Below are 26905 nucleotides of genomic sequence, written 5' to 3'. Positions count from 1 at the left end.
ATTCTGACTCAGGGACAGGGATGGGTGTCACATTGGGGTTACCGTACCGTAAGTTGGGAAGGGGTCTTCCCCTTTATTTGGCCCATGGAGGTGTGGGCTTGAGGCTTAAATAAGATGTCGGTTAGGCAGGGATGCTGTACAGAGGGATCCAGGTGAAAGCTGACTGGGCAGCATTCAGTGCACCTGAGGCTGGGGGTGCCCGTGGCAGAGCCCTCCTGGAGGCTCAGGGGGTGGACACAGCTTCTCCGCCTCCTGCTCCACCGACTGGCTCCCATAAGCACTGTCTTCTTTCACCTCTGCTAGGGAACAGGAAGAAGTCAGGCCTCAGGCTTCCTACCCTCAGCCCAGACACACCTTCCAAGCTGGTGCCTTTCTTTACCTGTGCTGGGCAGTTTGTCTCGGGTCTCAGGACCTTTCAGCAGTCTGACTCCCTCATGAAGGCCCATGTCGGACAAGGCCTCCAATAGACCCACCAAGTCCCCACCAGCCAGCTGCCAAGAAAAGGAGACAGGAGGACTGAGTGGTGCTTACGGTGTGGGGTAGAAAGTCTTGCGGGGAGGGGACTCTGAGGGGGCAAGGCTTCTAGCTTCTGGGCAGGGTGCAGGCTACCTCACCTTGTAACTACGAAGGAGACTGCCGCTGGGAGACGGGGTCTTCCTGTATGTGTCCACCAGGCTTCTTAGCCCCAGCCGCTCTGCCAGTTCTGCCCAGCTGCCCTGGGCTTCCGGCCCATCTAGCAGTTGTTCCAGGTTCTGCAGGGCTGCATCCCCCAGTGACAGCCCTGGCCCTGAGGGGACAGATACAGATCTGTGAGTTAGCTAAGAGGTGTGCTGGGACACATACCTGGACACAGCTTCTTGCCCTGGTAACCTGATAGACAAGGCAGACAGGTCTACAGGACATGGATGGAAGAGGGGCTAGAGAAAGGGAGCCCTCACCAGAGTCCCTAAGGAGATCACCTCTAGAAGGAGGTGCCTGAGACCCCTGCAACCTCACCTGCAGGGCTGGGTGGGGCCAGGGGTGGCTCCATGATGTTCTGAGCAGCATTTAGCAGCAGAGTCTTCACCTGGGGAAACAGTGTTGACTGTCATCTGGACCTTAAGCCCAGCTCTCCCTAAGCCCATGATCTGGCCCACATCCTCAAGCCCAGGAGATACCCAGTCCCCACCTCAGTACATCTATTGCAAGGATGGCCTCACCTTGGTACTGGAAGTGAGGTCAAGAGGGGTATGGCCTCGGAAGTCTCTTTGGGTGTCCCTCTCAGGCCCTTCAGAGTCTGAGTCGCTCCCAGAGGTAGGGGGTGAGGGCAGCGGGCACAGAGGCTCCTCGTTCTCTGCATGGATGTCAGCACCTAGAGGAGGGAGGCAGTCCTCAGGAGAGACTAGTGGAGGCCCCTACATTGAGGACTGAACAATGGGGAGCTGGGAGGTTCCCCTGTCTCGCTCTTGCCCTGTTCATACACCAAGGGTGAAACTGACCAGCCTTTAGAAGGAGGCGAGTGAGGGTTGGGGATCCAAGTCCAGCCGCCAGGTGGAGGGGCGTGTTTCCAGCAAAGGTCCGGGCATTCACATTAGCATGGAGCTGTGGGGCGCAAGCAGTGACCAGCATGGTCCAGCTAGCCAAGCCCTTCCCACACGCCTCTTCATCATTCCGGGTCCTCCCATAGTCCCACCCCTTTCATAGTCCTCATTCCCACCTTGGTGACCAGATGGGTGACCAACCCCAGCTCCTCCATCTCTGTGGCTAGATGCAGTGGGGTTCGGCCCCCTTGTCTCTCTGCTGCCTCCACTTCAGCTCCACAGTCAACTAACAGATCCAGGCACTCAGGGCTTCGGGCATGGACTGCCAGGTGTACTGGGTATAGTCCTAGAGAAATAGAACACTCAGCCTGCAGCTTTGACCCTCGAAATGGCCTCTGGATGAACTCTGACCAGGCAACTTCCATCAATGTTTGTTTATTATCATATACACTGCTTGGTCCCCACCCTTGTCCCCAGCACTGGAGGAGGTCAGAAACTTACCCTCAAAATCAGGCATGTGCAATATTTGGGGCACAGCGTGGGCGCCACTGTGCAACAGTGCCTGCAACAGCTCTGGCGCTGCAGCACCTGCCCGGAGAGCCAAGTGGATAGCTGAGTCTCCATGCCGATCCAGCAGTGTGGGGTCTGCACCCACCTGCAGCAGGAAGCTCACCACCCTGGTCTGCCCAGTGATTACTGCCAGGTGCAGAGGTGTCTGAGGAGAGGGGCAGAGTGAGCCACCCACTCCAGCTTTGGACTCCCTGCCTCAGCCTCTCACCTCTCACCAAAGGCTTCCCCTTACCTGGTGCAGGTGGTTGGTGAGGTTGATGACCCCAAGGTACTGAGCATGATAAATGACATGGGCTATCTGCTCAATGACACCAGTCTGCCCATGGATGATGGCCAGGTGCAGTGGCCTGGGGGGTTGAGAGTGAGACTTTGACCTCAGAGGCCCCTCTCAGAGCATCATCTGCCTCAAAGCTCAACACCTCCGCGGTCTCCTTTACTGAGGCCCCTTGAAACCTGAATGCCACTATCTTAATCTTTTGTCACACCTTGGTGTTGTACCCCTTCACAGCTAATAAAATTGAATGGCGGGGAGATTAACTATCTTGAACAGAACTAGAAAACAGAAAGGACCTGAGACCAGATCTGTCCAAGTCTAGAGTTCAGCTCTTTGCAGATTCCTCTACCTGAACCTCTAGATCCCAGCCACTTGTGGTCCCATGGACGCCCACCCTCTGGTTGCTTACGTGTCTCCGTTCTCGTCCTGTGCCATCAGCAGGTGGCGCTGTCCCGCTAGCAGAGAACGCGCATCCGCCGTGACGCCGTAGTCCAGCAACGCTCGGGCGCTGCGCTGCGCCAGACCGAAGAGGCGCGCGTTGTACTCGCGAGCTAGGGGCGACAGGGCACGTAGGTGCGGGCCAGATCCCCAGCCTGGCGCGCGCCCGACCCCAGTGTTCCTGAGATATACCTCGCTGCAGCGTGTCGAGGGCCTGTGGTTCGCCCTGGGGAGTCTCGGGGGGCGCCCTGTGTTCCTCTGCCCCCTCACCAGCATCTGTGTCCCGCCTAGAGCCAGCCATCTGTGCTCCACCTCCCCCACCCGGGTAGCAGCCCATTGGGGCTGCACCGGATTGGTAGGGGCCATAGGCCAAGGAGGAGGAGAAAAAGCCAAGGCTGCCACCTGTGGGCAAGGGGAAGGCTGTGAGGTGCCAGTCAGGACTCCCAGATTTCTCTCCTAACTTCGCCTTATCTCTTCCACCCTTCTCCCGGCCACTGGCACCTGCTCACCTCCTCCAGCGCCTCCATAACCCCCAGCGGAGCCCCCAGAACCTCCACCCATGTGGGATCCGCCCCCGAAGGGCTGGGAGAAGGTGGGCAAGGCCTTTCTCCGCTTCCTCTGTACTTCCTCCTTGTCTGGGGGAAAGAGAAACGGGGGTGTTAAAACCCAATATGGGTCAGACCCTAGATTCCTCAAACTGGCTCCAGGAGCCAGCTCCAGGCCACCTCCATGTCCGCCTCGCTCCATCCGGCCTTGGGCAATGCTGTAGCCCGACCCACCTTCTACCAGAGGGTAATACGTGAACTGTTTGGAGTCGGAGACATCGCCCCCACGCTTGCGTTTCAGCTGCAGAAACACTGTTACAGGCCTCTCAATCTTCATCTTGTGATAGGGCGGAGTCCGAAACACAATGGCATACTGGGGAGGAGGGTGGGAGAGCGACATGGTGTCAGTCAGGCCTCTTCATAGTTCTGTCTCCAGGACAGGCCCTAGTCCTTCAGTACCTGTTTATGAACGTCTGTGGGAGAGAAGTCCCCGAAGGCTTGCCATCCATTCTCGTCATCCTCATAGAACCGAACCTCAATGTCATCTACAGAGAAAAGTAAAGCTTAGCCACAGGGAGAACCTGCAGGCTCAGTGCATTTATTCCGGAACTGCCCTGGCCCCTAAGCCTTACAGCCAACGTTTATAGCTCCCAGAGACGCCTCTGCCTCACCTTTTTGCACTTTATCACAAAGCAAATAAACTTCGTCTCCACCACGCACGGAACCTGCTGTCTTGTCCATTCGGGAAATCTTCAGGTTTGAGGCCCCTGGAGACTCTATAAGGTAGGGGACGGGTTAGGGACACAGTGATGGGATCGGAGGCTCGGCGCGGTCATTATCAAACTTCAGGAAATGCAGTCTGCTCATTTATCAACTCAGAAGCAACACTCAGAATTGCTTACAACCACTCACCCCGCCCCCCACGCGGCAAGGCCAGGTTTAAACCCCACAGCTTGAAGGTATCTCAGGTGCTTCTTTGGGTACCTACACTCGACGCCCTGCAGAATACTCACTACTGTCATGGATGGGCTGAGAGATCACAGGCTTCAGGGGCAGGGTGAAGGAGCCATCGCTAGCTCGGAGGAAAGCCGAGAAGCGCAGCCTCACGATACTCAGATCCATGACTTTCTTCAGCTCCTTGGCCTCCTGCTCTAGCTCCCGCCGCTCGGCCTCTGGATGGACAACGGTGGTGTGAGCTCTGGGCTCCTCTTCCCAGCTCCTCTGGAAACACCTCCCGGACCACCCCGTGTTACCCGTAAGCCCCTGAGGCTTGGAGCGGAGCCGCTGCCTCTGAAGTTTTTGGATCATAATTTCCATCATGTTCTTCTTGGTTACATGCAGGACACCCAGATTATTAAATCTGGAGACGACAAGGAGGAGTCAGAGGGCTTTGACCAGAAGCTCTTTCCTCCTGAGGCAGCCCCTCCCCTTGACCCGCCCCCTGCTCATCCTGGCTCTGTTCTCCAAGGAAACTCTTCTTTATAGTTGAGCCCTGGGGTTCTTGGGCCAAAGTAAATCTCCCCACTTCGTGTGCTACTCACACAGGTGGGCTGAGACCTATAAGCCTGGCAGGCCGTGAGCATCACACTGGGGGCCAGGGAGAGGGACACCTACTGAGCAGTCATGTCCTTGGGTCCTACAGACACAGCACATACACCCAGCTCTGAACACTGCTTGCCCACCAGACTGTGGGCATGTGCCCGAGGTGGGTCACTGTGTGTCACCAGGTCCACCTCAATCTTGGCCGGTCCCTCGTAGTTACAGATCTGGGAAGGGCACATGATCATTACTGGCAGCCCTGGATACACTGTCCCTACCCTCCAGAGTCATCTGAGCTCACCTTGACAGTAGGATAGGTCTTCCGTCCCTTCTCACTGGAGGCACCTGGCAGGCCTCCATGGGAGGGGCCTTCACAGCCATATCGAAATCTGAAGCCTCGCTGAAGGTTCCATGGCAGAGACATGGCGATCAGGGGCAGAAACTCCCCCTGGCACCCCCACCTGGCAACCACTGGCCCTCACTGACCACAATGACCAATAGTGTCCCTCCTGAACACCTCCTCATAATCCCCCAACATATCAGCAGCAATCAACCATCCGATCCATCGGCAGTTATAACTACCCCACCTGTCCCCAGATGTGAAGCCACCAACACCTCTGTCGCTCACTCACCTGTTTGGGCTGCTCCACAATCACCAGATAGGGGCCATTAGCTGGAAATAGAGGGGCCTTGCTGAGCCAGGATCTCTAAGACTATCCCTCAGTGGGGCCTCCAGGGGACATGCTCACTCTCCTCTAGGTTTTGAGACACTGGGAGGCCAAAGATTTACTGACCTGTCTCTGGGGCTGGGTCCTTGGGCTCCACAATGGAGGGGCTGAATTCAAAATCATCATATTCGGTGATGCCATCCAGACCCTGGTTTATAGACAGAGAAGGTGGCAGCTGAATCAAGCCCCCCCCCCCCCCCCAGCCCTCTGCAGTCACTCCTTGGACTCCTTCTCAAGCTATGAGGAAGCTCCTTTCTGGGCAGGGTTTGCAGATAGCACAGACTGACAGACAATTTGAAGACGTGCAGAAGTAGGGGAGTGGAGAAGTGTCCAATAGACAAGCAGATACAGAGGGCACCAGCCGCCTTCAGGGTCAGGCAGTGTGACTCACTGGATCGTAGCAACTGTCCATATCTCTGGGCTAGGCCCTGCTGTGTCTTGCTGCTCCGGGCCCCGGTTCAGCTTCCCAGAGTTTCAGACGCCCGCCTAAGGTGAAGAGAGACGCGGGAGGGGGAAGAGGAGAAGAGATCAGGATAAGGGTTGGCAGGAGGATAGGGGTGGGCTGGGGAGGGGGGCTCAGATCTGGGGGAGGGTCTGATCTCCTCCAGCCGCCCGTCCGGGCGTGGCGGGTAAGATCCGGTAGAGGTCGAGATCCGGAGCGGGGCTGGGCCGGGGAAGGGGCAGAAAGTTAGTGCTGCTTAGGAAAGTCCCGAAAATACCAGGGGGAGGAGGAGCCGGAGGGGGCGGGCCTGGAAATGACGCCGGGGCCCCGCCCCCGCGGCGGGAGGGGCGGGAGGCCCAGGCGGTTCCTGGTTCCCGGGCAGCCGCTGCAGCCCCTGGGGCTCAGTCGGGGCCTAGCCCGCCTCGCCCCCTCTCCGAAGCCTGGAGCAACCTTGGGATTTTCAGCCAGCGTGGAGGACACGGCTGATTCACCCAGGGGCTTTTGTGGGGACATTCCTGCCGTCGGAGGCCCCTTTTCCGAATGGCCCGTAGGCGGGGGCTCTTCCAGTGGGGCCTCCGGGGTTCTGCCCAGAGAGTGTGATTTGGGCCGCAGGGTGGGGGGAAGGAGTTTCCCCCTCCACGGTCTCTAGCGACTCCGTCTTAGCTTCCCGGATTCTCCCGCTGCACCTGCTCCGGGTGGCCGGGCAACCGGCTGCATCCCGCCCTCCCTGGCGACCGCAGTCCCGAAGCCATGTGTAACGCGCGTGTGCCCGTTACAGGAATATGCGTTTCAGCCCTAATGTCTTGTGTGAGTGGTGGCAGCATGGCACGTGCAAGTGAGCCTTCGTCCACACAGGTGAGTCCCTGTGCCGCTCGGCGCGGGCACACGTCCGTGCACGTCTGGGTGTCCGTGCGCAGGCGCGGGTGCACAGGTGCGCTGCAGCCCGCGAGTGCGTGTGCGGGGCTCACAGCGGTCGGCTGTGCGCAGGCCAGCTAAGGGCAGGCATACGTGTCGATGGTGTGCAGCAAGGTGTCCTGTTCCTGTGAGCGCTCACTGGAGGTGGCGTCCAGCCCCAGACTGTCAGCTAAAGTCCTCCTTCCCTCCCTCTCCATTCCCTGGACCCTCAGGGGTCTGAACCCGGCCACTCACCGTGGTGGCGGCTCTGGTTCCGACTTCTTTCCGAGCCTTTCCCTGGACCGGTCGTTGCTCCTCTCCAGCCAAAGGGCTCCGGCCGGGAAAGCCCCTTTCGGCCCCCCGAGGGGGGGAATTCCCGTGACGATCCCGTGCGTCACTCCCCATGCCCTTTTTTATTGGTTGAAAGTTTAACTCCAGGACTCTTGTAGCCAACCCGGAGCGACGCAGGCGCGCCCCTTTCGGGGAAGGCTCGCCCGGGGCTGGCCGCCGGGAGTCACCAAGCGCCAGTTCTGCTGGGGACCGGCGAGGAGGGACGGCAGACCCAGCTCAGGGCGCGGCTCGGATCTCTGCACCCTTCCAGGCTTGCCCCGGCCCTATAGGGAGTCTATTGGGCCACTTGGCTCTTGCTATGCCTAGAGCTTGGCTATCTCCGAAGCAAGGGAAATCCACGGAAACTGGGTCAGCCCTGACACTCCAGTCACCCTCCCGGAGATGGACCTCTTAGCTGGGAAGTAAGGGGAAGAGGAAGGAGTCTGATCTTGTGGTCAGCTCCAGATCGCCATCTAGTGGTCTTTCTGGAGCAGCAAGGGAACTCTGGGGTCAACTGTCTTAGTTTCCGGGCTTCCGGAAGAGACTCCTGATGTTTATTCTATAAGTGGCAGGTTCACAAGGGCCAAGGCTTTTAGGAGACCCATTGGAGGAAGGAGGAAGAAAAGAAGAAGGAAGAGAAGAAGAGGTTTGGCTGGGAGTCTTAGGCCTCATTCATCCACCACAGATGTCTTGACTATTTGAGTTGAAAGGTGTGGCGATCTGCACCTGCAGTCCCAGCTTTCTTGAAACCAAGCAGGAAGATCCCAAGTTTGACACCACCCTGTCTCAACACACATGCACACAAAGGTGTCCAAAGTGTATTTCAAACTTCCTCCTCTGTGGAAAATTGCCAGCAGTGCCTTGCGTGGGTGAGGCCAGCTATTACCATCATAAAGGAGGTGGGAGGCTGGGGGAGACAGCACGGAAGCACTCCTGCTCTTCCAGATGAAGGTCTGGTCCCAGGATCCACGTGGGACGGCTCTCAAGTGTCTGAAACGACACCACCAGGATCCTCTGGCTCTCTCCCCGCCTCTGGGAGAGTGAATTCAGGTGCACACTCTTCAATTCTCGACTACCCACACCCACAAACCTACGTGATTACAAATAAGAAATAAAATCTTTTTAAAAAGTTTCCCCGAAAGTGACGTTTCACTGGCTTCCCCTCTGAACACTTCAGCTGACATGGTCAGGACAAGAGTTTCCAGCATGGATGTCTGGGCTTCGGGTTGTCAGCCTTCCCTGTGTGGCAATGCACCTCCGTTCCTGAAGCCCACCTCGCTTGGGCTTGTAGCGCAGTACAGGCTCGCTCAGGGCTCACCTACAACAATTGTTTAGGAGGTGATTATAGACGTGTACAGATTCATTCTTATCTCCCCACCCTTATATTAAATGCTTTGACCGGAAGCAGTTCAGATTTTTTTTTCATTTAGGGTATTTGTATAGACTACAGGTTGGGCTTCACTAGCCTGAATACACGAACTCTCCCAACTGAAAATATCCATTTGTTTCAGATTAGGGGTGACAACTGTGTTCACTGTTGGTGATGCTAAGGCTCGAAGAGGCTTACCACAACCAAACACATAGCTAGGAAGGAGAGAATAGACAATCTCCTGAGTCTGAGATAACGCCCCTCTTCCTGAACTTAATGGAAATATGTGACCGTTCCCTTTCCCGGTGGCTGTCTCAAGCAGTTGTCCTGAGACGCTACCAACAGTGTTCTCAAATCCAGCTATTCCATTCATACACTTCCTCCAGACTCTTAAAAAAGGGTTTGTTTGATTTTTTTTTTTTTTTTTTTGAAACAGATCTCTCTGGCTGTCTGGGATTCACTATGTAAACTAGGGCTGGCCTCAGACACAGAGAACCATACAGTGTAAATCTGGTGTTTCGACACCCGCTCTGACTCCAAACAAGGACACAAAAACCTTCTATGTATTATAGGCTTCAGCTCTACAGCTGGGCAGATGTTCAGCGACTCTAACCCTGCTCCAACCCCTATGGCTGCCCACTACCCAGCCGCGTGCCCCATTACTTGCCAACTTTGTCTTGCTCTGGCTGCTCCCACCCCACCAGTGTCCTCATGGTGACTCCCCCATGATGAGTCCCTTCTCTCAGTCCCTGGTCCTCGCTAGAGATCCTCTCTGGGACCAGAAGTCCACCCCGTCCTCTCCTGCCCAGCTATGGGCTGACAAGCTCTCTATTACTCAGTCAGAGGTGATGGGAAACAATCTTTACACAACATTGAGACAGGAGATGCTTGACAATCAAACATCTGAGCTGCAACCAGACCTCTGGGCACACAGTACTCCGCATCTGAACACACAGTGCACAAGACCACCCCCCAACATTTCCCCATTATAGTCCAATAGGGGCTCTTTTTCTTAATAAACTATGTATAATAATAACAATTATGAAAACTAATCAGGTAAAAATTACACTCCATTAGCATTTGGCAACTGTGGGGAAAGTACTTTATCCTAACTTGGTGAGTTCAGAGTTATTTATTTATTTATTATCAATTTCTGAAAGCTTTAATTTATTCCCTCCCCAAAGATAATCAAAGGGGGTGAAAGGTCAAGATTTTTTTTTATTGTCTTCATAACAAAATCGGCTTAGAACTGGATCATTTGGCCCTTTCTCTTCTTGTCGCCTCCCAGTTCAAAATGCTTGCACCTCTTAATCGCCAGCATCCTCTTGGATCTGCAGTTGGACTCCACGCACTCCAGTCGCAGCACGATCTTCTTTGTAGTTTTAGCCTTTTTGCAGAAAATAGGCTTAGTCTGCCCACCATAGCCACTCTGTTTCCTGTCATAACGCCGCTTTCCCTGGGCATACAAAGAATCCTTGCCCTTCTTGTACTGGGTCACCTTGTGGGGTTGATGCTTCCCACATTTCTTGCAGAATGTTCGGCGTGTCTTAGGAATGTTTACCATGTTTGCAGGAGCGTCAATGTTCTATATTTAAATCCTAAATAAGCTTAGTTGTGAGACTGTAACTATGTAGTCTTCAACCCCATCACAGACCTGAGAAGCAGTAAATATGCCTGAGTAAATAGGAGGCACCAAAACCATAGAGAGACAGAGGGGCTGGACCAAAACCATAGAGAGACAGAGGGGCTGGACCAAAACCATAGAGAGACAGAGGGGCTGGACCAAAACCATAGAGACGACAGAGGGGCTGGCTGCCTGGACTGTCACTCAAGGTTTCTCTGCACTGCTGGAGCATCGTCTTTGGCCTTCTGGCCCAGAATCTCTGACAGACTTTTCTGTGAAGCAGGAACTATGAAGGACTTGCCTACATTGTCCTGGCAAAAACGTGGCAGTCAACTTCTTCCGTGGCCTGCTTGTCCCCAGCTTGGACAGCATGCTGTCATCAGTCGAGGCAAGGGCAGTTTCTTGCCCAGTGGCAGCTTGCCACAGAGAAGCAGATTCCACATGGAGGTTCTTGGATGCTTATCATCTTTTCTGAAATGGAATGGGGGCGCTGCCAGGAGCTGCCGTGTCCCGTTGTCAAAAAGTAAACAAACAAACCTTTTATCAATAAAACATCTTTAAATGCCATATTCCGTAGATCTATGAGGCTTTTGAAGACCATTTACTTATTGTGCATCTGAATAGGCAAGCATTGCTTATTTCTAGCTATTTACTATCTGTTCAACCTAGAAGACATATTTCTGTAGTTAATTATACTAGTACCTAACATTATCGTAAGTTTGATCGACTACTAGCTTGCATTTCATAATTATTCTCAACATTTTGTAATAGCAGCCTTCAAAAGGACTAGAATGCCCCATTGCATTTCGAGTTACACAAGTACAATACCTTACACAAGAGTTGATATATATATATATGTGTGTGTGTGTGTATATACAGTATGTTGTAACAAAAGTAACCTCAAATTTGTATCATACCAATGTAAAGTATTTGTTTAGTTGATTCTCTTTAGTTTAAAAGTAGATTTAATATCTACCCCCATCCTATCCTTCATATATTCCCCCCTTTTATCCCCTTTCCCCTAACATTGGATATGAGAAAGAGAAATGTGAGGAGCGGGTGCGACGGTGCAGCCAGCTATAACGGCGCCTGCAAAGTCTCGAGCACCGCTTCTTGGCGGTTTGCACGCTGCCCTCCTTTCCCTGACAGAGCCACAGACTCACTGCTACGCAGGATCGGGCTGTTTGAGGTGCACCAATGAGGCATGCCCACGTGGCAGGTGCTGAATAGGACAGGCAGGGGTATAAAAGGATGGCCGTTAAGGGGCTGAAGAGAGAGGGGCTTCCAGAGAGAGAGGATGGTAAAGGATCCTGAATAAACTGCGTTGAGAAGAACTCTGAGTTGTGTCGTTCCTGTCTGCTGGTCGGATAGAGAAGCGACAGAGAAAAAAAAAAAGAAAGAGAAACCCATAAATCTGACCTCCTTGACTTTGTATCTTCCCTGACCAAGGCCATTAACATCTTGCACCCAACCCCCCTAAAATGATGGCAAACATCCATCACCCAATGAACAACCAAAAACCGCTCACCCCACTTCCTAGGAATGAGACGTCATTCTCTTAAAATTACTTTCTGCTGCCCAGCAACACTATCTCTTTTTGGGGGCCCTAAGAAAACTGGGATATTGGCCAGTCTTAAGAAAGTTAGCTGTAGCATTTGTGGTTCAGTCTCTGTGTGCTATGAAAGTCTGAGGGGCTGGTTCAGTAGCGGTTGGTCGTTTTGAAGCTGTCCTTGAAGCGAGTTTTGATGAAACAGTAGCCAAGACAGTGTGAGGCTGGATCAAATGGGATGCTGGGATAAGTTTGTCTCGGCATCTCCGCATCCTTCAGGGTAAATCTTGTTGCTGCTTTAACTCGCTGGTGTCTGGTTGTTTTCCTCTGTGAACATATAAACTTTTGAAGGTAATACACATTTCTGCGCTAACACATGTATGGAATGTTGTGAAGGCCAGGCAGGAGGGACACAAAAGGCTTTAGAACATGGCCCACTGGTTAGCACAGCCGCTACGGGTGCACCTCAGAGAGGCATGGCCCCGAGGACCATGTGTCCTGAGGACTTTATGCTGTTACAGAGTTCTGCTCTGCTTGTTGCTCTCACATCTAAGAATCGTATGAAAACTCTAAGGGGGCTTCCAGCCCCTCCACTGGGCAGCATCGTTGGCACTCACAATTGAAGTGGAAATTTCTGGTTTCTCTGGAGACGCAGATGCGCCAGACGATGTTCTTCTGGAAACTGTCTTATGAGAGGATGTTTTGTTGAGAACAGACACATCGTGTTTTTTTCTGGAAGTTGCTTGGGAAAAGGACGTGTGATGTTTTGATGGAGTGGACGCTTGAGAGGACACATGATTTTTGGAAAGAACATAAGTAAAACCCAACAGACAGGGGATGATGCTTTGGCATTGGTCCGCTGTTGTGGATAGCCCCGGCCTTGTATTTTGATACTAATTCCCCTTTCCTGTGAAGGGCTGCAGAGGAGGCGTGAGTCATTACACAGGTGATTTCTAGTGAACCTTCTGCCCATCTTAATTTGTAAAATAAAGGCTGGAGCCAGTGATTGGGCAGAGGAAGGGGAGGTGGAGAAATAAAGTCTGGGGAGAGAAGAGAGAGAGGACGATTTGGGAGAAGAGAGGTGAGAGAAGACAACGGAGGACGGCGGGGAAGCAGGAGGTAGAAGGACAAACGCAGGGTCTGGAAAACCCTCAAGTTATAAGGGTCTTATAGCTGGGGAACAGAGTAGTATAGGGGCATCTGCCCAATCTAGGCTTACAGAATATATTCATAATTACCGAGTTGTGTTTTCATTGACTGGTTCAGTTCGGGTTGGAGATTTAAATACCCACCCACAACAGTCGGCCTTGCTGATCTTTGCTGACGAGACTCTGGCATTGAAGCTTTTAAGTGCCTTTATTAAAGTAGGTTTTGAAAAATATAAGCCCACACACACTAACAATGCTTGCTCTTTTTCAGGCTTTGCTGCTGCAGCCGATAATGATTCAGTCATCACCCTGGAAAGAACGTAGAGCTGTAGCTCAACAGTGACCCCCACCCTTAGAAAACATTTGGAAAAACAGTGAAGCTCGGTTAAGATGTGTTTGTTACTGGCTCCTGTGTAGAAAATCTTAGGGAACAATTTGAAGTTCAGAAAGGCACACTCTTATTAGTTAAGCGAGGGACTTTGTCTGGGAACAAGAACAATGGCAGCCCTGGCCGACGTGACTCTCTCTGAGGCTGGACTGGGGATGATTGATTTCTTGTACCCATTTTGCCCTCAGCTTCCTGATATGACTTATTAAGATTTTCTGGTGAGTAGATATGCATTCTGAGGATTTAAAGCATATATGACTGATTTTTATATAAAAGTTACATTTGTGAATCTTTTTAGATTCTTATGAGATTACTTTTAAAGATAAATAATAATTAATCTTTTCTTTGTACCTGCAAATGTGATCTGCCTGTAAGAGAAGCTGGCTGAGAAAACTCCCTTGCTTGCTCACACTTTGTTTATCTATAACAAGTTGCTTAGTTACGAATGTACGTGGGTTCTTGGGAATAATTTGTTTTCTTTACCTGTACTAAGCAATGTTTTTTTCTTGTAAAGGTATTGGGGAACATACTGTTTTTCATAGTCATTCACTAGAAGAAAACTAGAATGTAATCACATTGTAATTTTATACTGCTTGAAATATTTTGCTGGGATGTACTAGCTATGGGAGAAAAAATAAGTTGTTGGAATGTCATTCCATCCATCAAATCTGTATGTATGTAAAGCTTGTGTGGCTGTGTTTGAACTTGCTCCATCCTCTCATTGTGTGTGTGTGTGTGTGTGTGTGTGTGTATAAAATGCTTGGAACCTGATTGTTGAAACTTTGTTCCATCCACCTACCAGGCATGTGTGTATATGTGTGTGTGTGTGTGTGTGCGTGTGTGTGCTTGTGCGTGTGCATGTGCATTTCTTCTTTCCTTTTCTTTCTTGCTGGCCCCTAAGAGTTAAAAGAGTTCAGAGCTTCTCACTGGTCACAGGGAGTCAGTCCAGTAACTCAGGCTTTATTCCCTCAGAGGAAAGTCTGCTCAGTAATTTCTCTAATCGCTGGCTGCCATAGGCAATAGCCCTTGTCAGCCACTCTCTGGACCAACCCCTGTCGTTCCCTCTTAGTGCTAACCCCTGTCAGCTGTTCTCAGCACTGACCCTGACTGCTGATGCCACATTTTGCTACCTGCCTTGGTTTACCCCCCTGGATGTCAAATCAGATCTTGGTCATGCTTGTCATTTTTTGACAGAATGTGGTGTGTGCACAGAGCAGCTAAAGATGATTTCTTTCTAGTCAAGCAGGTAAGGCATCTGTATTTCTTAGTCAGTTAGTTGAGACTGTATAACCAAACTGTAATATAAAGTTTCAACCATTCCATTTTAAAGGATGGCGTGATAAGTCCTGAGGACTCTGTAGCCAACAGGATTTATTGCTTAGCGGAAGTTCTGGCTGGACTTCATGTCAAGCTAGTCTCAGAGCTGTTTCCTTGTAGAGGGGTCAGTGTTCATGTAACTTTTTTTTTTTTTTTTTTTTTTTGGTTGTTCTTGGTTTTTTCCTTTATCTACAGCCAAGATTTTTAGTAGGTCTCCCCTGGTCATATCTAATCCTTATTAATTTTGATGGAATCCATAGCTTTTTTTCTCCTGTTGAAACAGACAAAAACTCTTCTTTGACATAACACATTTCCTTCTGTTCTGAACTCGAGGCTTCTTTAAAACAGATAGGAAGGTCTAATTCTCCAGCTCCCCTTCCCCCATAACCTGGTGTCTTTCAGCAGCTGTTGGCTTTGCTCACTGGCATTTGTAAAATTTAAAGTTAATAAAGCATTATGTAGTCTGTCTCTGTGGGTCTTTGTTACCCCTTCTGTTTGTCTGTTTGTGAAGTGTCTCCTTTAAAGTGTGATTAGACGTAGACATCTCTACAACTGCTTGTCCTATAGGATTGGATATATATATTTTATATATATTTTAATTTTCAAAATTTATTTTTGTTTTATGTTCATTGGTGTTTTGACTCCATGTATGTCTCTGCGAAGGTGTCAGAGCCCCTGAAACTGGAGTTACAGACAGTTGTGAGCTACCATGTGGGTTCTGGGAATTGAACCAGGGTCCTCTGGAGGAGCAGACAGTACTCTTAACCCCTGAGCTATTGCTCCAGCCCCAATATACTTTCTATTGTATATGTAAACAAATGTTTCATTTTACTACAGACACGTTGTAGCATTGTCAAGTCTTAATTTGTACAGGTAAACCCACGATAGCCATAACTTCTAATAAAGGTATAGTTACAGAATCAGCCTTTTCAGAATGTAACACAGTTGCCCATTGAAATCCTGATTATGTATCTATAGTATGGTGCACATACTTTAATTTTCCAAGCTCTGCAAAATGAAACACATCCATTTGTTTAATATCATTTCATTGGGTACCTTCTGGGTTACTCCCTGCAGGAAATGGAGTTTGGATACACAAAGAACAAGTAGGACATTTTTTTTTTTACAATTTCCTTGGCTTGTTGCCAAGTGAGAGAAAAATTTTCTTCAAACCTTTGCTGTTAACATGTGGTTTTTTTTTTAAATAAAATTCTGAAGCTTCTAGCACATTTCCTATCACTAACTGATTAATTTCCTCATTACCTTGTGCTGGAGGGCCTGGTAGACCTGTATGGGATCTGATATGTGTTATATACAATGGATGATTTCTGTTTCTGATTACATGTTGTAGTTGAATAAATAGTGAAGTTAATTTTGAATCATCTGGAATAAATTCAGTAGTTTCAATATGCAAAACAACACTTTCTGCATATTGAAAGTCAGTAACTATATTAAGAGATTCTGGGCCGGGCAGTGTTGGCACACGCCTTTAATCCCAGCACTTGGGAGGCAGAGGCAAGCCAATTTCTGAGTTTGAGGCCAGCCTGGTCTACAGAGTGAGTTCCAGGACAGCCAGGACTACACAGAGAAACCCTGTCTTGAAAAACAAAACAAAACAAAACAAAACAAAACAACAACAAAAAAAGAGATTCTGGAAAATCTAATAATACCATGAGAATGGCCTGCAGCTCTGATTTTTGAACTGGACCATAATGGATCTGAATTACGTTATATATTTTCTGACTTATAATTTGCTATTCCTTATTTATCTGCATCAGTATAGAATGTAAGGGCTCTAGAAATTGGTGTTTCTTTTACTATATGAGGGAGAATCCAATAATTTCTTTTTACATACTTGAAGTCATTTACTTTTGGCATGTTTGTTGTTAATTCCTTCCAAAAATTACTGCAAGCTCCTTGCCCATGTTCATTTTTTTTGCCCATAGTGAGATAAATTTCTGCATTAGTAAAAGGTATTACAATTTCTGTTGGACCTATTCCTGCTCATTAATGAAGACTCGTGTTTTCTTTTCAGAACAATTCAGAAATCTTTTACACATAGGTCTTTAAGTTTTTACTGTTTGTGTGCTTAAAAATATCCATTCTAAAATATAATCTTCTCTCTGCATAAGAATTCCACTGGGAGTGTGAGTAGAGCACAGGAGAAGATGCAGACCATCTGTGCACTGCTATGATCTGGATGCACATCCTGTAGTTTCCTGTCTATCAAAGCCAACTCCTTTTCAGCCTCAGCTGATAATTTTCTTGGGGTATTTAAATCTTTATCGTCTTGTAAGGTTTTAAATAAACTACTCAGCTCTTGAGTAGCCAAGCCAGCTGTAGGCCAAAGCCAGTTAATATCTCCCAATAATTTCTGGAAATCATTAAGAGTCCTTAACTGGATTCTCCTAACTTATACCTTTTATGGTGTAACCTACTGTAGACTTATTTTATATCCTAGATAATTAATAGAATCTCCTGTTTATACTTTTTTCCAGGGCCAATTTGTAATCTCCAACAAGGCAAGGTTTTCTTTATTTCATCAGATATTCTTTCCAAGGTATTTGCATCTGAATAAGCCAATAAGATATTAGCCATACAATGGTAAATTATAGATTGAGGAAACTGTTTATGAATTATCTCCAGTGGCCCTTGTACAAAACACCTGCATAAGGTAGGACTATTCAGCATTGCTTGAGGAGAACTTTCCAATGGTATCTTTTTGTTGGCATGGAGTGGTTAAATGTGGGCACAGTGAAAGCAAATTTTTATCATGCTCTTGCAAAAGAATTGTGAAAAAGCAACCGTTTAAATCAATCCCCATAGTATGCCATGCCTTACGTAACAAGGCAGGCAATGGGATTCTAGGTTGTAAAGCGCCCACTGGCTGAATGATTTTATTGATTGCACTCAGATATGTTAATGTCCTCCGTTTTACAGATGTCTTTTAATGACAAGGAGAATTCCAAGGGCTGGTGGACTTTCCTGTATGTTGAGCCTCCAGCTGTTCTTGAAGAAGTTGCACTAGTGCTTGTCATTTTTCATTTGTCATAGGCCATTGTTCTACCCAAATAGGCTGGTCAGTCATCCACCTTACTGGCTAGGCCATTGGTGGCTCCCTCAGATAAAGCAGGAGAGTCAGCCTCCACTGTGTACTGCTTATGGACAACTTCATCAGGAATATCTCATATTTAGTTTGTCCCCGATGTTGGAGAAATGCTAATCTGTGCTCCCTGTTGTTGTAATAGATCTCTTCCCCATAAATTCATGTCTCTGTCAGCCATGTGTGGCCTTTCCCATCTGACCTTCAAGCCCTACACATTCAAGCCACTTCACACTTTGCTTTATCTGGGATCAAGTTTTAACTCCCTGAAATTGAATATCTCCCTCCTGAAGAGGCTAATCTGAAGGCCAAGATTTTGGTGAGATTATGGTTACATCTTCTCTAGTGTCTATCATTCCTTCAATTTCAATATTATTTATAAGTACCTTTAGTTTTGTCCTCTGATCATCTATAGAAGTTTGGCAAAATACTTGTTTTTTGGTTCCTTCTGGGTTTTCTGCTTTATCTGTTGAAGTTTCTCCGACTTTGATAACTGTGTTTTTAAGATCTATCTTCAGAGCAGAATTGTTTAAGTGTTCTGCGGATGAGTTTCTCTGCTGCTGATTTGAATCTGATATTCCTATAAGACTCCCCACTGTGTGTTCCCAGACAAGGAGTTACTGTGTTTGTCTCTTGTTGATCTACATTCATAGTCCAGTGGCTGCCTTTGCCATATCGTCTGTGTATTCCAGAAGGCTCAGACCTTCTATCAAGATTAGCTTGGTTCTGTCTACAATTCTTTTTGCAATGACTTTGCTTACCACAATCAAGACATTTGGTAGTTTGGATTTTCTCAAAACTAGGAGATCGCTTCTCCGAATAAAGTCATATCGTGTGCATGAGATCCAATATGAGCTGTAGCTCCAACCCATTCATCTGCCAGTGCTCATGAGGCAGAAACTTCTGTTTTGTTTGGAAAGTCTGTTTTGTCAATTTTTTTTCCCCCCTGGGGCATACAGTTGAAAGGATGTTTTGCTGTAGTAGATAATTCTTATTCTACTTCTCCACAATGGCTTTTTATCCCTTCTCAAAGAAAAGGGCTTTATAGATAGAAAAAAAGAAGAAAAGTGAAAAAAATGGAGACAGCTTTAAGAGAAAAATTAGAAAAAATTATAAATAAGAACCAGAAAGTTACTCAGAGACAGAAGCATTAAGAGCCAAGCCTACTGTGCCACCATGATTAAATTAAAGAAAGCCAGCCAAAGGTTGTTGGAAGACCAACCTTTGCTTATCTGGTCACTGCACAAGAAGAGCCAGAAGATGCTGGACATACCCAAGGTTATGAAGTAATTGGGAGCACCCCATAGATATGTTAGATTTGATAAAATACAGAACAAGATCGTAAACACCTCCTCCCAAAGAACAGCCTGAGGATAACCACAAAAATGGGGAAATATCTCAGAACGAGCCATCTGCGCTGGGCAGCCCTATTTCATCACATAGTTAGATGTTCATGACATAGAAATGCAGACCACTGACCACACAGGATTGAACATTCATGATGTAGGAACGTAGGTAGACCACTGATCACCTGAGATTCCCTCAGTGCCCACCAATGAAATTTTAGATGACCTAATCCTTCTGGAGAGTTCCCCCAGTGTGTGCCTTTGTCTGGGGTCACCATTTTGGAGAATGCTTGACCCCTGCATGCTGATTGTTTCTGCAGAATAAACGCTCTTTGTTTTTTGCATACTATATGAGTCTGAGGTCTTCCTTCAGTGATTCATAGGCCCTTACAACTGGATCCTTTGGACCTGGAGTTAGAGGAGGTTCTAGGTGCTGGAAGCCAAACTCAGGTCTTCTTTAAGAGCAGCAAGCACGTGTTGGGAGCCGACTTTAGTAGAAAGCGGCTAGATCAACTTTGCAGCCATCTGGAACCATATACCCTGATGAAAGACTTGGTTGTCAAAAGCCTATTACAGCTGAAGCACACTCTGATAAATATATTGTTTATCCCACATAGCTTGTTTTGCTGTTTAGTGACCTCAGCTGTATGGTGCACTGGTAAAGTGTTTTCACCTGTGTTCTCCTGCTTGTGTATATAAATACCTTAGAATTCCCTTCAATAAGAGAGACTTGATCAGACTTTCTGTCTTGTTTCCATTCTTCGTGTCTCTTGCCCCAAGAGCCCCACTCTCTCTCTTGACCAGAGCACTTAGCCCCAAAAGTGTTGAGGCAAAGCATTGAGGTAGAGTAAAGGCCACAACAGTTGTGGCGCCCAACGTGGGGCTCCAGTAAGCAGGATACAGTGGAAGACACCCTGCGCTGGAGAACCAGTCGACTGATGGAGCTGGCTGAATTCAGAAGTGAAACAAAAGTGATTGCATAGTGACAAAAACGGGGCAAGAAATAAGTAAATAGAAACAGATGAAAAAGGATTTAAAGATGCAAGGAGTAAATTGCAGGCTGTTCTGAGTCAAGAGAGCCAAACAGATAAATAGATAAAGGTTATAGTAACGAAAAAGGGGCAAGAAATAAGTGAGTAAAAACAGATGAAAAAGGCTTTAAAGACACGAGGAATAAATAGAAGGCTGCTCTAGACAGAGAGCTAAACAGAATGATAATGTTAATTGATTTAACTTTTAAAATGGGTGTGATTCTGAGTTATATAGTTATATTTAAAGTTTTTTCTGGTTACTGGCTTAAGGAAAGGCTAATTTGGAAAAAAAGGTTTTTCTATGAGTTTTCTGATGAGGTCATTAAGGTAGTAGTTATGTCTTCCAGAATTATATGGATCAGACATGACAGAGGTAGGCCTCCAGAACACTAGATTTCAGAGAATCAAAATAATTATCTTGATACTAAAACTTGTTTTGAGATTTGTATATTACAGAATACACAGCCTTGGTGAATGAATCTTCTTATCACCTGCATGTTCACTGATGCCCTGGACTTCCAGCTGGATGCAGTTAAGACAGACTTCAGAGGCTTATCAGTTTACCCTTCCCCTCATTCCTCTTCTAAAAGTCAACGCCCATGTTCAGCTTGAAGAAGTTAATGAGGAGTCGGCGCCCCAATTCCCTGGACTTGGGGACTGAGGTGGTTAATATTAGGCTGTCTTTATCTGTATAATTGTTACTAAGCTGATGCAAAATTCAAGGATTTCATTGGTATAAATTTGTGGGTACAAGGCTTAGACCTTTCACTTCTCCAACAGGGGAAGTTGTGTGTTGCCTTAAAGAGTGTTGCTTTTATATCAACCGTTTAGATATTAAGTCTCTTGTCTCTCGGGTTCATGCTGTTCAATAAACTGATGGCTTTGGTACGGCAACAGATAACAAATGAAACCCATACAGGTCCAATATTACAGGCTGGAAGTAGGGGACTCTGAAACCTCTGTCATCAAGATTGACAAGGATTAACCCCTAACTTACGCGCTAAGCCGGATAGCCAATGACGGTTAAAGGAACATTTCAAGACCCTTGCCCCTAAAATAAGGGAGGCCTCACCATCTTAAGTGAGGCTGGGGTCCTTTGTTCCAACCTAGGACAGGCACGGTTTCCGTAAGTTTTCCCAGCCTTCCCTTTTGAAAAAAAGGGGGACCTGTTGGGAGCCGACTTTAGTAGAAAGCGGCTAGATCAACTTTGCAGCCATCTGGAACCATATACCCTGATGAAAGACTTGGTTGTCAAAAGCCTATTACAGCTGAAGCACACTCTGATAAATATATTGTTTATCCCACATAGCTTGTTTTGCTGTTTAGTGACCTCAGCTGTATGGTGCACTGGTAAAGTGTTTTCACCTGTGTTCTCCTGCTTGTGTATATAAATACCTCAGAATTCCCTTCAATAAGAGAGACTTGATCAGACTTTCTGTCTTGTCTCCATTCTTCATGTCTCTTGCCCCAAGAGCCCCACTCTCTCTCTTGACCAGAGCACTTAGCCCCAAAAGTGTTGAGGCAAAGCGTTGAGGTAAAGGCCACAACAAGCACCCTTAACTGCTGGGCCATCTTTTGTTCCCCTAAACCTTCTATTATAGAAACTTCCAGACATGTAGCATGAAGAGAGACCAAGCACAACAAACCCACATGCATTTGTAACAGTTCCCCAGCAACCCTCTGTGCATAGGGCCAGAGATCTCAGTTTCTGTCATCTCATCTCTCTGGACTTAAGTGTCTCCACTGTCCCACTTCTAATGTAAGGAGTTCTGCTTCTGTACCCAGCCCTAGTGTAATGTCTGGTTTGCCTTTGGGGCGGGTAAGGGAGGCAGCCCCTTTTTTGTTGGTTCTTGAGGCAGCAGAGGGGGAAGAGCGTCATCGAAGAGTAAGGCTTTGTCTTAGGAGATATTTAGGGTTGTTGTATAATCATAAAAACTTATCTAAGTTACTTTGCTGCTGTAGCTGACCTGCCTTCTGTGTTCCTCTGAGGCCAGCAACTGCAGTCTCTGACCCTTAGCACCTCTTCCTCCACAGCAAAGGATTAAGTAAATCGCCTTTGCACTATCTCAGCAGGAGCTGCGTAACTCTTGGCCTGCTAGTAGGAAGTCACAGGAAGAAAAAGGGACACTTAGAAAATTGATTATAGTGTTTATTACTAAGTTGTAAAAAGTTTCCTATGAAAGCTATCTAAGGGGAAAAGCAGAAAGGTCCTAAGCAGGGACAGGGAAACATTCTTTTTTTCTTTTCTTCTCTTTGTCCTCAGTACTTATACATCTTTCAGAATACATGGTCATATGTTACAAAGTTCTTCACAAGTTCACACAAAAAAATCAAATCATAAATTGAAATAGAAGTTTACAACAGAGAATGTTTACATGCATATCCATTAGGAGTAATTATTTGGCTAAACATCTATCACCTGTCTCAGCTCCACAGGTTCATTGTAAGTTGAAAACCATAACTAAGTTAGTAGTGAAGTTTTGTATAGATAAACCCAGTCAATATTTTATCTCCTGTCCTAGCACCTATAATAAATTGTTAGTTACCTTTTATGACCTTTGGTTAATTGTTTTACAACCTCTTGGAATGTGCTCTGAGTAGGAGAAAGTCTGGTTACTATCTAAGAGCAATTAACTGGTGACACATGGGAGACTGGCAGAGTTCTCATTGCAGTTTTGACTATCAGAAAGGGACCTAATAGCAGTCCCACTGTAAAAGAGCTTAATAATCACTGATATAATTTTAGAAATCCTTATAGGATCATCATTAAGACTTAAGAAGTCATCTATTTGTCTATATAGCATCACTACAAGACAGTACATCTTCATAGATCTGCAGAGATCTGCTCCAAAGGGGTGGGCTATTACTTAGTGATATATATGTTTAATAATAACAGGAAAAGCATATTAATAGCGGGAATCTTTCCCAAAATTAATTCCCTCACATCATTGCTTAATAAAAATGAACCTGTCACAGATTATGTGATAATTGAAGCAGGCCATCTCAAGGAAGACCACCCTTTAGTTATTAGCTTGTCCCATTACGGCTTCTGACACTGGTCTAGAGAAGATGCATCAGAAATATGCCCATCCATTTGCCAATGAGGACCTTCTCTGGAAAAACAATGTCCCTGTTTGCAGATGAAAATCAAGTAGACATCTGTTATTTCTAAGGATTGCTGAAGGAGATTACGTATGCAGGGTGATGAACATGAATGAGCAGGGTTCTCAGTCACCCTCTTCTGGCCTCTGGGCAACAGATATAGACATGCTACATAGGCAGACATATATTTGGGCAAAATACATATATACATAAAAATAAGCATATCTTTTTAGAAAAAAAGGAATTTCTGCCTTAACATTGGTACCTTGAAATAAATGCCTGCGACTGTCATTCAAGTGTAGGAGCTGAAGGGCAGGAGAGTGACTCTGCGTTAGACATTAGCCAGCCTTGGGAAGTTGAAGCTGGGTGCAGAGTCAGTGCCATGGACGGTATTTGAGGCTTTGCCAGAGGACGGCGAGAGAACAGAGAGCAGGTTAGTGAGCTGAGGACTGTGCCCTGGCTGCTCAAATGTTCAGAGGCTGTGGGGACGAGTCAATACAGGGAGCAGAAAAGGGCACATGGCCAGTGAGATGGATGAGAGCCAAGAAAAATCAGTGCCTCAGAAACAGGAAAGATGATTTCAAAGTACAGATGACTGACTGCTTGACATGACCATCCTTGGCTCTAGGAGGAGAAGGGTTCTCAACCTGTGGGTTGCAACCCACTTGGCAACCCTCTATCTCTAAAACTATTTACATTATGATTCATATCAGTAGCATATCTACAGTTATGAAGTAGCTACAAGCATTCTTTATGGTTAGGGTCACTACAACATGAGGAAGGGTTGCAGCATTAGGAAAGTTGAGAACCTCTGTTCTGGGAGCTCAACAGTTCTGCTTCTCCTTGGCTTCTGTCTTCCAGCCCTCAACAGAAATGACTGCCTGTGCTCTACTAACAGTGCTCTCCCCACAGGGAAACAGGGTGCTTTCACGGGGCTCAGAAGGGAGCAGAGATGCTGGGGCTGAGGCGAGGGCCCCGCCATCCAGCGGGCTGTAGACTCTGGCTTCTCTACATCATTGAGTACTTGCTCCTGATTGTCTCAGGGGCAGGGTTGGGCAAGGCTTCTGATTCATGTGGAAACTTGGCCTGGTCTGGACTTGGATGAGAAGATAAAGCAGTTCAGGTTTAACGAATATTTCCTCACAGAAGGTGGGTCCCATTTCTCAAGTGCTCTTTTCTATACCCGAGTGAGATAGTTACAGGCTCCAAATTCTGGAAATGTACAAGTGCCAAGCAAAGGGAAGCCAAGGCAGCAAATGGACAGCTGGGCATCAATGCCATGTGGAAAGCCTCATGTGCTACAAGAACAAGGTTAGCTGGTCAGTCAAGGTCCCAGACTCCTGTTCCCCAGGACTGGCTGGAGAGGGAACCCACGAAAGTCAGGCGACCAGGTAAGCTCTGTCTGAGGCACGCTGCCATTCCCTGAATCCCAATCCTGTGCCTTGGTCCTTCAGTCACACTGGAGTGACTGGGGTGGATAGTAGTGGAGGTTGTGGAGCAGGTTCCAACTTGTCTGGGGTCAGACTGATAACCTATGTCCAGAAATACATGACTGCAGCCATGAGCAAGATGTCTCTGTACCTGCCCAACCTGACGACCCTCAGTACTCTCACGTCATGAGGCTCACAGAAAGAAAACTTGTGGGCCACTGTTACCTGCTCCATGACCCTGGCAGGCTTTCTTACTGTCTCTCTTGAAGCACTTATGAAACTGCCTAAGCCCCTGACATAGCTCCTTTACGGCAGTGGGGAGGGAGGAGCCTCTGGCTGATGGCTGGGGTCAGGTGGGTCAGGCCTCACTGGTGACAGGCTCAGCTTCACTTTACCTGTTTCTCCAAGGCCCAAGCAAGCCTTGGACAGGATATCCCAGTAACACAGTGCCTGACACAAACGCAAAGAAAACTAGAGGGGTAGGAAATCAGTTGGTACTAAGACATTTATTATATCATAAAAAGTCCATTGTTATCATTTCCATATGTACATGCTCCTGTGGGCAGATCCCCCACCAAGTCCTATCTGTCCACCCTCCATGGGGCCAAGCAACTCCAAACTGACCAACTGTTTAAGGAAGGAAGGAAGAAGAACGGGAGGAGGCGGCCCAGGGCTGGAGCGACTGGACAGGGAGAGGAACAAAGTGCAGACTGGCTGGGCTTGGCTCCTAATGCCCAACCTGGCAGGGGGCACAAGGCAGGCACTGCAGGGTTGGCACAGCAGGGTTGGCTCTATGCCTCCCCAGGGCTGCCAGGCTGAAGGCAGAGGCTACAGGTTCTGCCTGCATCCACTCTCAGCTTGGAAGCCCAGGAATGAACAGCACAGGAAGAGTCTCGCAGCCTGGAGTGGATCCCAGCAGGGACTATAAAAGTTGTCATTTCCCCCAGCAAGTAGTAGCAACAGCAGCTTGCTTTGGGCCTGAAGATTTCTGTGGCCCCTGAGACTGGAAGCAGGGCCTTGAACGCCTGATAGGAAGGAATGGTCCTGATCTCTGAGGGACCTGCCTTAGTTGACCTCAGAGGTGGGGATGGGGTCTGTAGGGCGGGGTGCGGCTAAGAGAGGCACTGGAGAGGTGGCCTCAATGAGTGCAGGGTTGAGGATAATGGGCAGAGTCATGGGTGGTACCCCCACCTGCAGTGGGGAGGTCAAGGGTTGTAGGATTAGTGGGGGCTGGGCCAGTGCGGGAGGTCCCTCTGGGGCAGGACTCAGTTTGCTGGGGGTAGAGGCCACTGGTGATCCAGGGGAGTTGCTGCTGGGAGCTCGGGTACTCTCGGGCTTCTCTGAGTCTGTAAAGAGAGAGCAATAGTGGTTGTAGTCAGCCTTCTGGTTGGCATGAGACAACTCTCAAGCTTCTTAGTGGACTTACCAAATCTATGTTCCTCCCTATCCCTCTCTCAGGCTATAATGTTGGAAGCTTCCTCTTAAAATTCATGTCATGTAGAAAAATAAATTAAAACATGAATAAAAAAATAAAAGCTTATGTTTTTATTTTGCCTCTAAATACAAACCCAAACAATAAAGGTATAACAAAATGCATTCATCTGTCAGTATAAAAACAAACTCATTTTAGTACTTAGGTGCCCTGTCTCTACCTTTTAACTCCTTCACAGTTCTCCTTAACCAGGTTAGTTTTGGTCTGGATGTTTCCTGCGTCCCTGATAGGCAGCCTTTGTATATTCACTACAGGCCCTGACTCAGCCCTCTCTCCAAGCCTGAAACCTTAGGCAGGTATCTATCTCATCAGAGTGTATTTGGTCCTGCTATTTCCCACAGGAAGAGCAGACAAACAGAATTCTCACTGTGACTCCTTCCCAGTCTCCCAGCCCCCTCTTGGCAGTAATCCCAAACTACACTGAGCAGTGCTTAGGCTTGTTCCAGATGGCCAGCTCTGAGAAACTCACCACAAGCCCCCACTTCTGAGGGCATCTCTGGGGGAGGTGGATGGCCAGGCATCCTGGGGTCACCAGCAGCAGGAGTCAGGTGAGTTGAGGCCAGAGGTTTTTGACTGTAAGGTTCCGTGGACATGGGGTCTGAGACAGAGAATCCAGACGACAACTCTCAGTGTTTCTTTCCCACAGGATCCTGGCTACCTACCAGGCTTCAGTTTTCCACCTTTCTGAGACAGTGTCTCAGAGTAGTCAAGGCTAGCCTCAAATTC

General features: G+C 47.8%; 3 protein-coding genes and 1 long non-coding RNA gene across 9 annotated transcripts in view; 1 reads left to right on the top strand and 3 right to left on the bottom strand.

Annotated features, from left to right (window-relative positions):
- Positions 1-48: 48 nt before the first annotated feature.
- Positions 49-7340, bottom strand: Nfkb2 (nuclear factor kappa B subunit 2). 2 transcript variants are annotated; one of them, XM_034499958.2, is made up of 23 exons: positions 7206-7340; positions 6006-6100; positions 5681-5762; positions 5519-5559; positions 5188-5286; positions 4962-5113; positions 4601-4707; positions 4361-4519; positions 4019-4123; positions 3807-3892; positions 3582-3720; positions 3312-3437; positions 2995-3204; positions 2774-2915; positions 2323-2437; positions 2022-2235; positions 1697-1866; positions 1479-1581; positions 1200-1351; positions 997-1066; positions 615-787; positions 380-491; positions 49-299 (listed from the first exon to the last, which is right to left on the bottom strand). In XM_034499958.2, exons 2-23 carry the CDS (start codon positions 6024-6026, stop codon positions 175-177), a joined length of 2703 nt encoding a protein of 900 aa, XP_034355849.1. In that variant the 5' UTR covers positions 6027-6100; positions 7206-7340; the 3' UTR covers positions 49-174. The 2 variants fall into 2 exon arrangements, with proteins under 2 accessions (XP_034355849.1, XP_034355859.1); XM_034499968.2 differs by having other exon boundaries at positions 49-296.
- LOC143438006 (uncharacterized) lies at positions 6192-22705 on the top strand. The gene is made up of 2 exons (XR_013107111.1): positions 6192-6911; positions 13242-22705. It is a non-coding gene; the product is annotated as an uncharacterized LOC143438006 (long non-coding RNA).
- On the bottom strand, positions 9890-10220 carry LOC117719928 (large ribosomal subunit protein eL42-like). The gene has a single exon (XM_034518385.2). The coding sequence runs from the start codon at positions 10211-10213 to the stop codon at positions 9893-9895; it is 321 nt and encodes a 106-aa protein (XP_034374276.1). The 5' UTR covers positions 10214-10220; the 3' UTR covers positions 9890-9892.
- A 2469-nt stretch (positions 22706-25174) lies between the features above and the next one.
- Positions 25175-26905, bottom strand: part of Gbf1 (golgi brefeldin A resistant guanine nucleotide exchange factor 1) — a 133371-nt gene continuing 131640 nt past the window's right edge. For all 5 annotated transcript variants that reach the window (XM_034501601.2, XM_076923237.1, XM_034501591.2 and 2 more), the window contains 2 exons: positions 26649-26777; positions 25175-26033 (listed from right to left, as the gene is read on the bottom strand). In XM_034501601.2, coding sequence (XP_034357492.1) covers positions 25753-26033; positions 26649-26777 — 410 coding nt within the window. In that variant the 3' untranslated portion in view covers positions 25175-25752. The remainder of the gene's footprint in view (positions 26034-26648; positions 26778-26905) is intronic.

The sequence above is a fragment of the Arvicanthis niloticus genome, chromosome 1, assembly GCF_011762505.2.
Source record: "Arvicanthis niloticus isolate mArvNil1 chromosome 1, mArvNil1.pat.X, whole genome shotgun sequence".
In the NCBI taxonomy this organism is placed as follows: Eukaryota; Metazoa; Chordata; class Mammalia; order Rodentia; family Muridae; genus Arvicanthis; species Arvicanthis niloticus.
The sequence above is the reverse complement of the archived record's forward strand: the minus strand, read 5'-3'. Positions and strand labels throughout refer to the sequence as shown.